A 17951-nucleotide genomic window follows, 5' to 3' on the forward strand; every position below is an offset into this window, starting at 1 on the left:
CGACACGACACAGCTCAGCGACAGCTCTTTCTGCGTCATAGCTCTGCGACTCTTCTCCCACGTTGTATCTGTAACGTGTTTTCTTTTCTTTTCTGCAGTGAAAGGTTTATTTTATACTTTATAATGCGCCCGTTAACGGAGGAAGAGACGAAGACGATGTTTGAAAAGCTCTCCAAGTAGTAAGTACTTTTATAGTATCTTATAGTACATTATAACACTAGCTGGAAGCTGAGGGTTTAGAGCTTGCTGCTAAGTTAGTACACTCTTAAAAAAGATGGTTCTTTAGTAGAGGGCTCTTTAGTAAAGACAGTGGTTCTATATGGAACCATGGACACTCAAAAAACTGATTTTGCTATTGTTAAAATGTCAAGCTTATAACAGCAGACCCCTTTTTTGTGCTATGTAGAACCATTTACAACACTATCAATCTGAAGAACCATTTCACGATGCAAAAAAAACATTTAAGCATGCAAATGGTTCTTTGCTTGTTCATGGTTCTATATATGATGAAGAACCGTCTTTTTAAAGAGTGTAGCACAACCTGTGCACTAGAGCTGGGCAGTATGACAATATTTACCGTTATCGTGATAAATTACATGACAATATGTTACTGTTTTCTTCTGAGCATATCGTGGATATCGTTAGTAGATAAATATCACCGCCCAACTGCATGTTTAATTAAAAATAGAGCATTATTAGTGTTATTAAGTGGATTTAGTGCAGCACAGTGTGTGAAATGATGAATACAATAAATTGGATTCGTAGTTTTGATAGTATTTTTAAAATGTGATACCACTTTGTCTGTTCTAACCTAACAGACGTCAGAAAAAATATTGTGACACATTGTGTATCATAAAATTTCCTGAAGTATAGTGATATTACATTTTGCCATATTGCCCAGCTCTACTGTATAACGTTACCCTTAATAAAAAATGCTCGTTAAAAGGTTCTTTATTAAAGATAGTAGTCATGTATAGAACCATTTGGGCGCATGAGTGGTGTTTGGATGGTAAATATGTTCTTCTCTACAATGGAAAACCTGGTGAATATGGTTCATTAATTAATCTTTAAAAAATGATTCTATATAGCAACAAAAAAAGAGTTCTACTGTTACACATCATAGAACATTTTTGGTAATATTTACAATATAGAACCCTTGTTGCTGTGAGTGTATTTTAGTTGGCAAGTGAGCTGATCGCAGCAGCTAAAGACACAGACACCTAGCAGTCTGTTATGTGATTGCTGTTGCTCTTGAATACATGGATATCTGTCTCCCTTTTTTGATTTTAGCATTGGTGAGAACATCAAACTTCTTGTTGACAGACCTGATGGAACGTATTGCTTCAGACTTCATCATGATCGTGTGTACTATATCAGGTGGGAATGTAACCACAACTCCTATACCTCATTAATTTTCAGTAATTGAGTGCTGACCAACATTATTCTCTTCTATTTGTCAAACCAGTGAAAAGATACTGAGGCTGGCCACCAACATCTCTCGAGACAAGTTGGTATCTGTTGGCACATGTTTTGGGAAGTTCACGAAAACTCAGAAGTTTCGTCTCCATATCACAGCTCTTGATTTTCTCGCTCCATATGCAAAGGTATTAAACATCTCCATTTTGTTATACAGTGGAACTAAAATAGGTATTGTTACAGAGGTCGTATATCCCTTATTTTGCTAACTGATTTAAATATGAATACTGGCTGTGGTAAAATTATACCAGGAGTAATGTTTTTGTCCTTTGTCAGTATAAAGTGTGGGTGAAACCTGGGGCAGAGCAGTCATTCCTGTATGGCAACCACATCATGAAGTCAGGCCTTGGTAGGATTACAGAAAATACACCACAGTACCAAGGAGTGGTGGTATACTCAATGGCAGATGTACCTCTGGTGAGAACACTCAGTTATCTTCAATATAATGCATGTCAAATGTTTCAGTAGTACAAGAACAAATTGTTTTTGTTTTTTTTTTGCACACATTTAATACTATGTCTGATATGTTTCACCTTGCAGGGCTTTGGAGCGGCAGCAAAAACCACACAGGAATGCCGGAAAGCTGACCCTATGTCTATCGTAGTGTTCCACCAAGCCGACATTGGCGAGTACATTAGGAGTGAGGATACACTGACCTAAAAGCATTATGGATCTCAAAATGGACTTTTACTGTTTGTTAGCAGCTGGACTATGAACAATATCTGTCAGATGAGCAAGAGACCAAAATGTGCTATTTTACCACAGGCATTTTTACAAGTTCAGAACTGACCATGTTAATTATTTTTGGACCAGTCTTTTTCCTCATTCAGTCATTGAATCACTTGAGATTGTAATAACTCTCTACTGGTGCACTACCGGAGAAGAGTAACATCATTACAAAGCTTGGTGGCACATTCAGACACCAGACTAGCCGAGAAGATGGCTCACGTCTGTTAACTTGTGCTGTGACATTGACTTTTTTTCTGAAATAATATTCAAATATTGCTGAATTTGGAATCGCCTTCCTGTAATTGGTTGCATGTGTTTAAAATGAGAAGATCTATGTGGATGACAAATACATGTTTATTTAGAATTTGGTCAAATTTGCTTATAAACAATTGATTTAATTGCTGTGGTTCCACTTTGCAGGTGAATTAAATATGATAATTTAACATTTTTAGTTTTGACTTGTTTATTTGTACTTATCATTCAACCCTTTCATATATATATATTATATTATATATATTATATATATATATATATATATTATATATACACTTTAAAAATACAGCATTACAATGCATACAAACATCTACTTGAAGGGGTTAGATCAGGTATGTAGTGTCTCTTTTCTCTTTAGTATGTATTAAGTTTTAATTTTAAAAGGGTTTAATGACAAATAGTGTTTGCACCGTAATGCCATTTTGCATCGGCTCACAAGACTTTGCATTGTGTACTTAGTACAGGATCCTAGCGTTCACATTTGAGCAGAAAAGTTTCTAGTTCTTTAAAGAATTAAAAGGTAGGAATGCGAAGATTGGAGTGTGTGGGTTTTGGTCACCCAGGGTGGAGTAGTAGTAATACTAAGTCAAGCCAGATGAACTTGCGGTAGGCTCCTTTAGACTTTTTGGCATCATCTATGAGGCTTCATAATCTCATAGATGAATGACAAAACATCTTGAAGATTTAATGATAAATATGGCAGATTTATAATGAGATTGTCATGGGGCATATCTGGACTTCATATTCCTTGGCCATTCTACAACGTTGCAGAACAATCACCAGTTCTAAAAATTTCCATTTCAATGTAATTGTTCATACCATTACACATCCGTCATTACTTTTTTTTACTATGGAGAAAATTCATTTTAATTTAACTCGGGGCGTGCGCTCCAAGCTCTGACAGAGGTGCTTCTTGTGAACTGGGGGGAAATCTGGGATTTTTTTTTCCCATTTAAACCTGAAAATAAACAACAGAAGCTTTTAGAATTCGGAATTTTTTTAAAGAGAAGCTATGATGAGTAAATTTAAGAAGAAATGTTATTATGATAGTATTACATTAATATTATTTAAGCAAATTTGTGACACTCATCATGTTAAGTAATGCACAAAAGGGTCAGATTTCTTTAGTCTTATCTCTTCGATTGAAGCTCATGCCCAGATGGATTTGATTTACTCAAGGGCCTTTGCACAAACTTGAGTGCTCAAGTGCATGCAGTCATTAAAGTAAAAGAGGAACACTAATAATAATCTAAAATATTCTACTTGTTTGTGAACTTGTTAGGATAATGATATCATTTGTAATACAAAGTGTATGAAACTGAAAAGCAGTGCAAAATATAAGCATTTTCATTAGTGGTCTCATTTGGAACCCACTGTTGCCGTAGATCTTGGACTTTCTGCTCTTATTGTGGGCCCCCACTGGTTGTCAAAGTCTCAAGGTTGTGGTCCTTTTTTTTCCTGCTGATTTAGTGGAAATGTCCATTATGTTTTGCCTGTACTTTAAAGGGTCTATACAGTGGTGGTGAATGGATGGTTAGTGCAGGTGCATGCATTTGGCTCAGTTCTCTACTCTTCCTGTTGAATGTTAAATCACTACCTTAATACTTTAATGAATTAGACTAAGAATTGCTCCTCTTGTGAGTCCTCAGAGATGACTTCCACCAGAATTTGGTGGTTCCATCAAGGTAATCTGCCTGAGTAAAAGGGAAAGTAGGCATCATCTCCATTAGAAGGTGTATTGGATAGTTCAGGGTTCTGTATAATAAAGTTAATGTAAACTTGATAGCTGACTATTATATAGTAACTATTTCAGTGGAAAGTCTTGAATATAGTAACAAAATATATAATACGAAAATGTTGTCTTAATAAATTAACTAGCAAAAGGCCCCATTGTCAGAAGCAACTGGCTCACTAGTTTTCCCACTGTGCCATTTGGTCACAGCCATTTAAGCCAAAACATGAAAATGTGCACAAACCACAAAACAAAATATCAAAATAGAGTTTGTTATACTAATTAACTTTGCTTAGGAAAGTTACAGTTTCCATCACAAAACCACTGTCCATCTTAAAACCAGCGTGATAAAGTTTAGTGTACTGTGATGACATCAGTGTTTCCCACTGATTGCTTTCGGTTTGTGAATGAAATTAATTGTAAAGCTTTCAACAGTTCTGAACCTAACAACTTTATTATGCAAAAGAGCTTTACATATGAAAGAACAATTATTTTATGACACATTTGAAAAGTTCTTGATAAATCTGTAATCATTCACACTGTATATAATGTAATCTGTGTTTGCTTTCCAGTTGTAAAGAATAATGCTATCAACCTTCTCTGTGATTGTATTATACTTCTAGACATAATCCTGACCACAGTTATCACACTTGGCATGGGGTTTTTTTAAACTTGATCATCTGACCTACAAGTTTATAAAGCTTTGATATTCTACTCTTTGCTTCTACAATCAACCCTTTTATGCAGGAAGTTCATGTGCAAAAAGCATTTCCCTTGCTTTTCTCTTGTATACTGAAGATTAATACACTTAATACACACTTCTGCAGCACAGGAACCTGACTCTCACACAGAGAGTTCACACAGCAATGCTGGGCAATGATGGCCAAGCCATATGTTCAAGGAATCAATGCAGTTATATTAGGCAGTACTCTTTTTGTAGTGAGGAAAGCATTGTAGCACATATATTTAGTGTCAATAAAATGTTCCCTCTTCTTCCTAAATACTTAAAGTAAGATATAAAAAGCACAATATACATTCTTAGTGACATACATGCTAATAAAAAGGCAAGATTCCCCCAAAGAATTTCAACCAGTATAACCCAATCAAGGATTGCAGATGTGTAGTGAGCTCTGTTCCCTCCCCCCAACAGCATGGTGTACATCCTGCATTACAGAATTAGATTAATCATCAGGTTTTACTTAAAAACATTGTGTCAGGTAAACAATAAAAAAATATGAACTGCCAAGTCATATTCCACAAATTCTATTTTAAATTAGGGTAGACTACATTCTGGTTGACTGGATTTGTCCACTTTTTCTCTTTCCACAAAAGATATACAAACCGTCCAAAACAGAGATGTCAGATAGAATGGGTTAAGGGCTTAAAATGGGTGATCAATAAGAAAAGCCAACAATCATCGCCTAGAGAGCATTACTTCTCAATTCCACTCAGGGAGTATTTCCAGTTTCTTATTTCAATGCTCAACACATCTCATCTCACAGCTCATGAAATAGCCAGCGGGCAGAATCATGTGTGTTAGAGCAGGGAAGAGTTTCTCTAGAACTGGGATTGGAAATAAACTGTTAAGAAACCATCACAACAGGACTAGCAAGTTGCTGAAAACGTCAAATGGCACGTATAGAACCCATAAGAACCAATACTGTCAACTGTCATGACACTAAAGAGGGCAAAATCCTGGAAAGATTCAGCTGTGTTGGTGCAAATAGGGCAACTGGTGATCCTTGGATCTGTTTCATATTCTGTATTTTGTATAATGAAAATGTAATAACGGCAATTCCATCGATTTTCTACATTTCTGTACGCTTAAATCGTTAAGATGTAAACAAAGTAAACAAAGTCCTTTGATGTGAAATGTGCTGTTCTTGAAACTTGCCAAGTCACAATTGTTCAAAATGGTGATAGGAACTAAACATCTGACATTGGGATGCACAATCTGAATTCATTATTTTTATTTTGGCAATTTGTTAGAATTAAATGACATAAATAACGTGAGTTGGGTAAGTGCAGTCACGCTGCCGTTACACTTATACCACAATGTCAAAACATAAAGCATGACTCATTGTGCTACACAGCCAGTTGCCTTTTACTTTTGGTGTAGCATTTTATTAGTCAACTTTTTTTTATTACACATTTAAAATCCCACTGAAGAACAATGTCATTTATATTGCAATTTTTGCTAACAGAAAGTACTGAAAATGTGCTAGTGCATTCCATGTGTCCATTTAATTAATATTATTTTACTACATGTTATTATTTACATTATTAAATGGTTGTAAATGTTTCCTGAGACAGTTTTGCATTAGTTTTTAGAGGTTTTAGCCTAAAACATTTTTAATCCATTTGTGGCAAAGAGGTACAGACAGAGACTTGTAAGGCAAAACACTCAGAAGACACATCTAGGGTCTTTTGGAATAGCAAAAAAATGGCACCATACATTACAACTACTGGTTCCTATCACCACCACTGCAAACACAAGTCGTTGAATTTCTCTTGTTCAGTCGTTAAGTCTCCCTACAGGTGTCTTCACCATTTCACATTCAAAACACTCTGAATGAGTTTGTTTACATCTCTGATTGAATTGTGCAGAAATTCACCTTTAAACCTACACCTTGTGTAGGTTTACTTAGGACTGTGACAGTATGAACCCATGCCCTTAAGTTTCATTTCTAATATACTAAAAGTTTTTTGTTACTGATATGAAGTTAGCCCAGTCAGTCCAAGATCTATGCCAAATTCAATACTAATCAAAATTGCTCTAGACCTACTGCATAAAACCATTTAGTTCATAAAACACGGTTCATTTGCAATAATTATTTTTGAAGAATAGTCATTAAAAAAAAATCTATCAACTGTTGAGGTAAAAGCTCTCATCTTACAGAGAAGTGAAAAATACAGTGAAAAACACAGAGTGAGGAGCAGCCACAGAACTGATAACAGCAGGTCATTCCTTAATCAAGGACTCGTACCGTCTGTGTGCTGCTGAAAATGACACAAGGAGCAATGAAGAAGACCATGTAAGTTATTATGAGGCTTAGCAAGTTTCAACCTTACATGTTAAACAGAAATGCCTGGATGAGTGCAGTTAGATGAAGCAACAGCTGGGACTGACTGAGCGCACTGCTATGATGGCTGAATTCAAGTGTGCAAAACGGAGTAAGTCATGCTTAAATTTTATATACCCTAAAAATGATTTGTGATCCTGGAGATAGTTCAGCAGTCTAAATACTCAGTCTAAGAATTCAGTGCCAGTTACACGATTTAAAGATTGTGTAAACAACGCTAATAATGTAGTATTGTCTCTACAATGTAAGGAGCTAAAATAATGTCATTTGTACCTGATTTAAGTTTTGATTATTCTAAACCTAAGACAGGATAACTAGCATTTTATTGCAGTCTAATAACAAGCACTTAATGCATAAGGATGTTTGAAAACTTTCTTGGCGAATAAGACATTATGTTCAAATTCCAATTTGGTCCATGATATTTTTCTTTGACTGACTAAGATTCATTCATTGGAAAGGACATGACTACTTTGACACAAATACCCTTATACTTCTTGATGTTTTCTGTAACTTTTTAAAGCATTGAGTCAGTTTCTTCACAATAATACACAGGAAAACAGTCCCTTAAAAACAAACAAAAAATCTGTTCGAATGTTCATGGAGACAGGTCAGGCACAGCCAACATAAGCAAAGGTAAAAATGATCCTTCTGTTGAGGTCCAGTGGTCTATTAGGGAGTCTTTACTGTCCTGGCCCCTCACCTTCACTGGGGCCACTCTAAGTCTATTGCACATTCTCTTCATTGTGTTCCCCTACCTGCATTGCCATTAGGAGAGATGTGCCTTGTCCTCAGTGCGTGGGGTTACAGGCATGATGGCACACTGACATGCTGGGAAAAAGAAGATTTCCTTTTCAGACGGAGAACTCAGAGCCACCCTTACGAGTGTGGACCATCAGCAGGCGCCGGAGGCGCAGTCCAGCAAACGGGTTGAACCACAGAAGAGAGGGAGGACCTCCAAATACTACCTTCATTCCCTCCCAGCGTACTCGCCGCTCCCATGTTGGCTTCTCATTCTTCAATCTCTCGATTTCCTATAAGCAAAAAACATGCGGAATGCCACAGACAGGCAATGAAACAAATATATCAAAACACTCTCATGCTCATGTAAAATCCCAAATCACAGAGGTTGTCAACTGAAATCTGGTCTAAGTTATTACATCACTGAACATCATTTAAGCAAAAGAAGGCTTAACGGCTGTGTATCACGAATAACATCACGGTTGTGATTCAGTCACAAAAATAAAATGAATAAAAAAAGAACGCAAATATTATATCAAGCCCCAAATATTACATCAAATACGCTTTAATACTGGCAACTCCTTACACGTAGCATGGTAAAGTGAAAGGCTTTATATTGCACATTCAATGGATATTCAATGTTCTCGTATCGATTTCTTATGAAATAAATATTCAATAATAATAATCAAACTTACATTTTCTCACTCCTAAAAGACACATAACTACAACCAAATATATTTCAAAAACGTCAGTCTTATTTTGTTGAACACAATGTTTTGGAAACACGTATCACCAATGCTTTAGTAATTACGTAACCATCTAAACAGTGCATTTCCCCATGTATTTAGCTTAAATAAGGCAAAAATCACATCAAATCATTTGCAGTCAAGACAAATACATGGGAAATAAAATGTCCACATTGTGCACTTTTTAAACAGTGCCTTAATAACTAAAGCGTCAATAAGCTGCGTTTCTGAAACTTCAGCAAAATTTAACGACAGATATTCTTTAAACACATTTGGTTACTGTTTGTATTTTGTGTTTTCTCTGGACTGGGAAAACGTAGGACAGATAATTTCTGGATGTTTATTGGATGAGAAATCGAGAAGAGAAAGTCAAATATCCAACAAATGTCTTTTTTTTGTATGTGATGAAGTAGAAACATAAACGATTAGCCGCAAAGCAGTCATTACTTAACAACTGGTGTTCAGCAGAATGATACAATTGTGAAAACTGTCCGTCAGTCTGTGCTGTCTGGCTGTTATCACAAAGAACGCTTCTCAATCAATCAGATTGCATCACTGAAACTAACATTTTTAAATACACTGAGTTCTACAGCATTCACACTGTTACTGATGGCTTAAAACTTGTGAAAACCATTATTCTTAACGTCCATTGTCTGACAGCTGTGGATAATTAACAGTGGATAATTAACAGTATCTAATCAGCTAGGGGTGGGAATCTTTAGGCACCTCACGATTCGATTCGATTACGATTCAGAGGGCTGCGATGCGATTATAAAACGATTATCGACGCATCTCGATGCATCTTTTTTCTTTATGCAGGATTTCTATCTTCCTACTGTCTGAGGACTTGGTAGTTTTAAAGCAAAGTATTTGTAATGATCCATAATCTAAATGCATTATGGATCATTACAAATACTTTGCTTTAAATATCTAAAATATCTTTTATTAATAAATCAAATGGAAGTGATGTGGCAAGTGAACTAGAAGGCTCTCATTCAGAGACACTGCTGCCACTCATCTGCGATAAAATGCACTGTTACTCTGAAATAAGATTCAGTGGTGATGGGTGTCCACGCAGCACGTTACAGCCATCCTTCCCGTTTTCTTTAGTGATCTTACAACTTTGGTATTTTCGAGACTGGACGCTGAATCTCGGCTCCAAAGTGTGCAGCATAGCGCGAAAGCCCTGGTTCTCAACGACCGAGAACAGACAGCAGACAGCAGGTCACACAGCACCGAGGTCTGGCCTCGCCAGTAGCGAACGAAAAAACAGAGATTAAGACAAACATTTGGAGGACTTATTCGCATTTATAAGCAGCGCAGTTGGTTAAATCTGCAACGAGAGTTAAAAAAAAGTTGCGAAAATGAACTCGCTTCTCTTTCGAATTTTCCTGTTCCACCTTAAATGGTGCAGCAGTTACATTCGGCGCGTAAGGCAGAATTTAAGGTGAAAATTAGAACAAGAAGCTGGCGAATGAGAAGCGACTTCAGCCTCGTAAAACAGCCGGATGCTGAGACATTTTACAAGAAACTCTTCTAGTTTTGAAGAAAAGTTTTCTGGCGGAGATGGGAGGAAAGCGGCTATAGCTAAAGCTTAAAGCAGAACGAAGTAAATCTGCGCTCTCGTTTATATTTTTAGCCCATACTACGACATTAACACGTACTGGACATTAAATGTTGTGGCTCCCAAGGTGGTTTGACTTTGTTGAAAGGCAAAATGTCTCTTCTTATCATTTGTGTTGTGACTCCTGATCTAACCTGGCTTTTAATGCAGAGGGAGCCGGTCGGATTTCTCGCTCATCCAGTTGTGTTTTTGTTATGTACCGTCACAGACTGCCTGGGCGCTGCACTTCCGCACTTCCAAGCTCCGCCTTTTGCGTTCCGCCAACATTACGTTATAAACTACATATTTAGAAAATCGATTTTTGACATTTGTGAATCGATTCAGAATCGTCCACGTCTGCATCGCGATGCATCTAAGAATCAAGTTTTTCCTGCACCCCTATAATTAGCCCATTTTATGTAATATATCTAATATCTAATTAATCTCAATCAGTCATTAGCAACAAAATTGGCCCTAATTTCTATGCTTGTTCTGCTTGACTCACCGTTTCATCATTACAGATGGAGTGAATTTGCGTGCCGAACATGACAGCAGTGAACGTAAGGAAAAGGAGAGCCTCCAGGCAAAGGAAAATAAGAAGCATGACAGCCACAGGAGGGGAGAAATCACTGCACTCTGTAAAACAAAGAATTTAGCAAAAGTAAGGTCATGTCCATGACATCTTTCCTTCCATCCTGCATTGTCTGACCTGGACAATGCAAGACTGAACCCAAATCTCTGAACCAAGTCAGATGATGGGCAATTACAATACTTTAGCAAATGATAAAAAAAATACAGCCTTTTGATAAACCACAGTATAACACATTACATATCTCACATTCTTACCAGGATTTACTTGTTTATATGTGTAAACAATCAGGTATTAATGTTTCTTGCTTCAGATCAATTGTAATTATGATTAAGTGATTGACTGACATGATGATTCTGCTACAACTTCAGTTTAGGGAAAACCAATATGATTTGGTACCTTCCTTCTACAAAATCTCTAAAGTAGAAGAAAAAAAAGACAGTGCTTTCTCAAGAGTAATATGAATTTTAGAAGTGTATGTAAACATATGACTATACATGCATTTCTAGAGCACATCTGAGGTATTAAAGCCTTGAAGCAATAACGGTTTATCAGTAAATGAGCTGTCACACTCACACAAGTTAACACCTCAGAATACACGGCACATACTTTTTTCTGTGTTTCCATCATGAAATTTTCTCTTTTTTCACCTGGTTACCTTTGAGTAAAAACCTTTTGTTTGGCCAAGATTTATAAGCTGTATCACTATGACTCACCGCTCCACTGTACTTTGACACAGGTGAAGAAATGGAAACCACTGAGGCAGAGGGCATGCAAGGAAATTGAGGCTATGTACATCTGCACAGAAAAGGGAAAGACAAATCAACAGCAGCAGCAATATACTCAAACAGAAGACACAAAACAACGTATTAAATGTTTACTAATACTTTACAAAACAAAAAAGGACAGTTGAGATAATCCACTATCACATAAACTCTTGGCTGAAAGCAAATGTCTGTTTCATTGTTATTTAATTATTACTGTCTGTATGTGACCTTTTAAAAAAATTAAATAACAAGACCCAGCAAACCAAATTCCCTGAGCCATAACAAAAATTCAAATGTCAGCTAATGTTTAACCTAGATTTGACTACCATAGTTTGCATTGTACCAAGTGATCGCAAGGTAGAACCTTTCCTAAACAAAAGAGTATAGCACCTCCCACACCCTTCTTACAGTGAAAAGGACAAAGAATCGCTGATTGTTTTCTCCCACACAGTTGTTCACCCAGGGACAGTGATGATCCATTTTCCTGATACATCTCTTGCAGATACTAGAACAATAAAAACGGACAATAAACTAATTTATTTTCCTGACAATGTCAATAAAAATGTAAATAATAATGTTTTCTGTGGGCAGTGATTTCTTAGTAGTAGTCACCCACTTAATACTTTGTGAGTGACTACTAAGAGACTACTGTTAAGATGAGTATGAGCTTAACTTAGAAGGAATAAAACATTGTTTAACCTACTTCTACAGCTAACTATTAAAAAGAAAAACAAATTATTTATTTACCTGCAGTGATGGGCTCTCTCTGGCTTGATGCTGCAGCATTTGGGGCACTTGTAGATGACTTCCCCAGGTTTCAGCTGTAAGCTGTCCATGTACTCCTTAGTGGCATTACCCTTAGGAACAGCACCCTGAAAAACATGACCTTCCATTAGTCAGTCTAATGGCTAGTACAGTTATACAGAATGGACATTAAAGTTGCTCTGACTACATGTGACAGAAACATTGCTTATAGCATATAATGGCTTGAATTGTGACTTCATAAAACAGTGAAGAAACTACAGAAGATATTCTACAATTCTTGGCTCCACACTCTAGCAAGGATATTAAAAACCACAGGGTTACACACAGTTGCTGGGTGTGATGAAATAACAATCACAGTGCATGTGCCCAAGTATCTGCCTCCAAAAGATGTTTATGGATGCTTTCTTAAATACAAAAAGAGCTATTTTTAACGACATTTGTTGAATTGTGTAGTCAGTACATGGTGGCTGCTTCACAATTTAATCCATATTGTCCTTCAATGTCTATGAAACACTCTCATAACACATAACATTTCATTGTGTAAAGAGCCTGATAAAAACGGATTAGAGAGAACCACAGAGGGTGAAACCAAGTAGAGGATTATTCTGCATCAACAGTTTAGAATTGCAAATGTGGCCAAGCAGTCTTGGCTCAACACTGCCTCTCACTCAGCACATTTCTCAACAGATGACCCTTCCAATGGTCACATTAAAATAACCCCCTCGGGAATCTTGTTAAATCTTGCCCCTAAAGTCTTACCGGATCTGTCAGCATGGTGCGTAGGTGCGATGCCAGTGCCAGCACAGCCAGAAAGTTAAACGCCACCCCGTTGATTAGAGAGTACCAGAAGCTTTTAGAGGGAAGAAGCATGACAAAATTCACCACAAATTCTGCGTACAACACCAGAAACCAGGTCATGAAGGCGCACACCATGCCACAGCCATCCTGAATGAACCAGATACGGCCCACTGCCACCTCCTCCTCCCCGCTGCCCAGCAAGGGATGATGCTGCTCCACATCCCGTAGCCGGTGCCCAGAAGACTGCATTCTTGTCTAACTGCAAAAGAGAAGTAAAATAAATACAATTAAATGCCAATTCATATGTTTTCCATTAGTAAAATTAACCTTCAAAACTAATAATATGATTCATTTTTTTAATCATGTTTGATCTACCATGCATAAACACAGCCAGTACATATGTGATGCAGTGATTACTAAGAACCACTCACAAATTATCCAGTACAGAAAAACATAATGCTACCAAATATATAAGAATATTCATGCAGTTATTTGAGCTGTTAGGCACAATTCTATAGTGTTATAACCTCAATACTAATGAAGTCAACAGATGACTAGCTACCAAATTACCAGTAAGGTAGTCGTTTGCATAAGCCCCATAATTAAATATAAAAGCATACAGGTAGATGTCACATACACCTGCTCTAAAAAAAGCAAATGAATCAACAGCTAGCGACTGAACTGCTTATTTGGTAGGAGAAAAAGCTGAGTGAGATGATGCACTATGACCCATTAAACATCATCTTTCTAGTCCTTCACATCTAAAAGTGCAAAAAGGTTCCACTTCATCAGCACTTATACCTGCAGGTTGAGGGACAATTCCATTAACTAACTTGGTATTACTGCAACTATGCTGCCAATCAAATGCCTAAAACATGCAAAGTAGCAGTTCACTTGCTTTTTTTTCTTCTTACCTTGCTGGGCTCTTGAGACACTGCACTTCAGAATCTAAAATCATAGCTCATTCTCAAATGCTAAAAGATTCCAAATGTTTTCTTAGAACAAATTTTTATGCTCTAAATTCATTTTTACTACATTAATGAATTTCCTTGCATAAATTCCTGAAAATATTTTTTTTATTACAGCTCAGAGGCTAAGAGGAGGGCAAACAAACTGTCTTATCAATTTATGCTGCACATTGATTTTCAGTTCAGCAGAAACTTCATCAGAAGACATACATAGCTAATATGCAGCAAATAAAAATGCATCTGTATGGATAAAAAATGCTCTTAAATGGCCCTTGGCCTGTATATACAGTTTTAGGAAAAATGTTTAATTGGTGTGGAACCTTTACATTGTGCAAAGATTCTTCACACTCACAAGAGCCATCCACTGAAAGGTTCTTTAGGGATCCAAAATTGGCATCACTGTCCTATGGTTGTCAAACCAGTCCTCAGGGACACATTTTTTCTCCATCCCTGTGCATGGCGATTTAGGTTGAAATAAAAGTATGCCCCATCTGGGAGACCCTGAGGAATGGTTTGAGAACCACTGAAATCCCTTAGCTGGCACTTTTATTTCTGAGCATGTATATAAGGCAATGATCACATATTCAAGTGTGATAATATGTCACAATACGCTTTTCTAGGTATATCATGGATATCATTGGCACTTAAGGAACACTGACAAACTGCATGTTTCATTACAAAAGAGAGCATAATTAGGTCTATTAAACTGGATTTAGTGTAAAACATATAATGTACAACATTCAATTAAAATACTTAGTTTTGTTAGTATTTTTTAATGTGGAACCACTGGCTTTTTTGCCCATTCCAACACTTTAGATATCAAAAATAATTATCGTGTCATATCGTGTATTGTGAAAATTACATGAAATATCGTAAAATTATGTTTTTTTGCTATATCGCCCAGCTCTATATTAAAGCATGGGCAATGCTTTGCAGTAACCTTCTCATTCAGAATGGTCTATTTTTACAATGGCAGTTGAACCAAATTTCAAAACACAACAGCCAGAGCTACCGCTGTCATCTGTACTCGCCTCACTGACTGTCCCTCACGCTGACATGCCGTCCACCCCGCTGACCTGGGCAGCACTGCCTCGGCAACATCCACAGCGTTAAACCTGCGGAGGACACAAAGAAGACGACGGCTAGAGAAACAGCTGACGCATGCTTACCTGTCAAGTACATATGAAATATGATAGTGACCTAACTGGGTCTTATAGCAGCCAGGCTAGATAGCTAACCTAGCTATCTAAAGAACCCAGTGAAACAGACGTTCGTATTAGCTTGTTTGTTAGCTGGTGGTGTCGAAAAAATAAAAACAGTCAACCGCAGCCAAATTTTTAAAGCTTACAGCAGAACATTATTAACTAACGATAAATAAAAGTCAATTTGCCTGCAAGTTAACTTCCAACTTAACCCAGTTAGTCTGCCGCAGCTCTGAGCGCTAAAGCTAGCTTAGCCGCTACTGTAACAATGAAACCAAGCGAGCTGCAGCTAAGCTCGCTAACCCAGCTAATTAAGAAGGAATCACGGTACATGCTAACGTTACCAGTGACAGTTCACAGAAGCTTCACAGTTAACCTAGCTATCTAATCATATAATCAACTGTGCAGTCTTGGTGATCCTTTAGAAGTCTGCCATATAACACATTTTAGAAATGTTGCCTAGAAAGCCAGTTAGCGGTTAGCTATACTGAACTGTTTTCTGGCTAACAGCTCAGTTCGAGCTAAGTGACAGCTCTGTTGACAGGACATATGATGCTCGCTCTTAATAAAGGCTTCTTCTTACCGAAATTAATTTGTCGCCCGGTTGTTTCCCAAGTTTTAGGTCAGTGGCAGTAAAATATGGGCGTCTGAGTTCATTACAACCAGCCCGAAAAGTCCCAACTTCAGCAGATATTTTAAACCGAGCAGTGTAGATCAGGTCACACAGGCTTCCGGACTCCGCTTCCCGCTCCGTCTTCTTCTTTCTACAGCTGGATGAAGGATGAACAGCGTGTTTCTGCCCTCCACTGGCCTTTTACAGAGCCGCTTCTTAATGTGGGAGGTTTTTAAAACCCAGTCTTTTCAGGCCTTTCGAGCTGTTTGTCCACAGTAACAACTATTTCTCAATTTCCACACTACCCTCATTCATTGTTTTTTAGATGAAATGTTTTCTAAACTTACAGCACTGCTTTTCATGAATACCTGAATATTGTGTCGGAAACCCCAATTAAACACTCTTTAGATCAACATGGGAGTTTTGCAGCAGTCCTCATGTTGCTTTTGAACCAAACGTGAGGTGTGTTTGAGCATTTTCAAGGCAAATGTTTAGTTTTGCAAATTAAATCAGGACTTGTGGTTCTCTTGAGAGATCTGCTTAGACTAAAACCATACGCCTATTCAGCAATTGAAAAAAATGTAATGATAATAATAATAATAATAATAATAATAATAATACACACATACACATTTCTAAACCTCTTATCCTTTTGGGTTGCAGGGTGGTGCTGGCACCCAGCAGTCACTGGGCGGAAGGCAGGATACACCCTGGACAGGTAAATAATAATAAGAAGAATAATTTATTTACAAGCCCCTTTCAAGGTACCCAAGGACACTGTGCAAAGAAATCACAAAAAAGGAAAACACATAAGCACAGCTACATTTCAAAATGTCAAAACATTAAAATGTGTACTAATATTAAAAAAATAAAAAAAAACAGTAAAACATAAACAGCATATGAAGGTTAAAATATAACAAGGACACAGAGCATCACTGATGTGAATCACTGCAATGAAGCATCAAAGCAAGCATTTTTTTTTAATATGGCCCTTGTAGTGATTGAGTTTGACACCCCTGCACTAAAATCTAAACTGATCAGCCATAATATTACCACCTCCTTGTTTCTACACTCATTAGCTTATTAGCTTCACTTACCATACAGGTGCACTTTATAGTTCTACAATTACAAACTGTAGTCCATCTGTTTCTCTGAATAATTTGTTAGCCTCCTTTCATCCTGTTCTTCAATGGTCTTTTTATAATGATTAAGTTTCTATTTTTTAGGGCCTGTTATTATAAAATGTTAATGTATTATGATCACTATTATTATTATTATTATTATTATTATTATCATCATTATTATTATAGTAGCAGTTGTAGTTTTAGTAAATTTGTATCAGTGTAAAATACAGGGTCAAAATACAGACGTTTGCATTTCTCAATGGGAATGTGTTTAAGTGTTAGTACAACATACAATGCTCAACATATACAATGTTTTAAATACCCTTATTTTCCACTTGGTGGAGCCTGTAAGCTATAACTCTACTGCAGTTGTACAGAACTGAGAACAGTCTATAACATGCCATTCTTATATGACAGTTTAACGTTATAGAACATCACCTCAAATGTAGGATATTTAAAACCTTAACACGTGGAAAGTGATGCAATTTCTCTCGTGTCAACGTTCACACTTTAGAATTCACAATAAAATTGACTAAAAACCATGATAACATATTTTTAAAAACATTCCCCAACCTGTTAATAAATGATTTTCTACTGCATGGACCTTTCTTATCTTTCTTTCTGTGGTTTCGTGTTGGTGTTGGCATGTGTCTGCATGAGGACATGATTGGCAAAAAGCAAAAGGGAGATCTGTTGCACGGCTTGCCACCCTGAGGATTTACCCAGGATAAACCGCAGCCCGGCA

At 37.1% G+C, this 17951-nt stretch overlaps 2 protein-coding genes across 2 annotated transcripts; one reads left to right on the forward strand and one right to left on the reverse strand.

Annotated features, from left to right (window-relative positions):
* The first annotated feature begins 16 nt into the window (after positions 1 to 16).
* Positions 17 to 2650, forward strand: nip7 (NIP7 nucleolar pre-rRNA processing protein). Its single transcript, XM_036584546.1, has 5 exons — positions 17 to 179; positions 1291 to 1377; positions 1466 to 1604; positions 1753 to 1893; positions 2017 to 2650. Exons 1-5 carry the CDS (start codon positions 124 to 126, stop codon positions 2134 to 2136), a joined length of 543 nt encoding a protein of 180 aa, XP_036440439.1. The 5' UTR covers positions 17 to 123; the 3' UTR covers positions 2137 to 2650.
* A 1990-nt stretch (positions 2651 to 4640) lies between these two features.
* Positions 4641 to 16670, reverse strand: zdhhc7 (zinc finger DHHC-type palmitoyltransferase 7). Its single transcript, XM_036584550.1, has 8 exons — positions 16053 to 16670; positions 15299 to 15382; positions 13261 to 13558; positions 12484 to 12608; positions 12145 to 12241; positions 11686 to 11767; positions 10886 to 11016; positions 4641 to 8324 (listed from the first exon to the last, which is right to left on the reverse strand). The coding sequence occupies exons 3-8, from the start codon at positions 13546 to 13548 to the stop codon at positions 8145 to 8147; spliced, it is 903 nt and encodes a 300-aa protein (XP_036440443.1). The 5' UTR covers positions 13549 to 13558; positions 15299 to 15382; positions 16053 to 16670; the 3' UTR covers positions 4641 to 8144.
* Between the last annotated feature and the right edge of the window lie 1281 nt (positions 16671 to 17951).

The sequence above is a fragment of the Colossoma macropomum genome, unplaced genomic scaffold (assembly GCF_904425465.1).
Source record: "Colossoma macropomum unplaced genomic scaffold, Colossoma_macropomum, whole genome shotgun sequence".
NCBI lineage: Eukaryota > Metazoa > Chordata > Actinopteri > Characiformes > Serrasalmidae > Colossoma > Colossoma macropomum.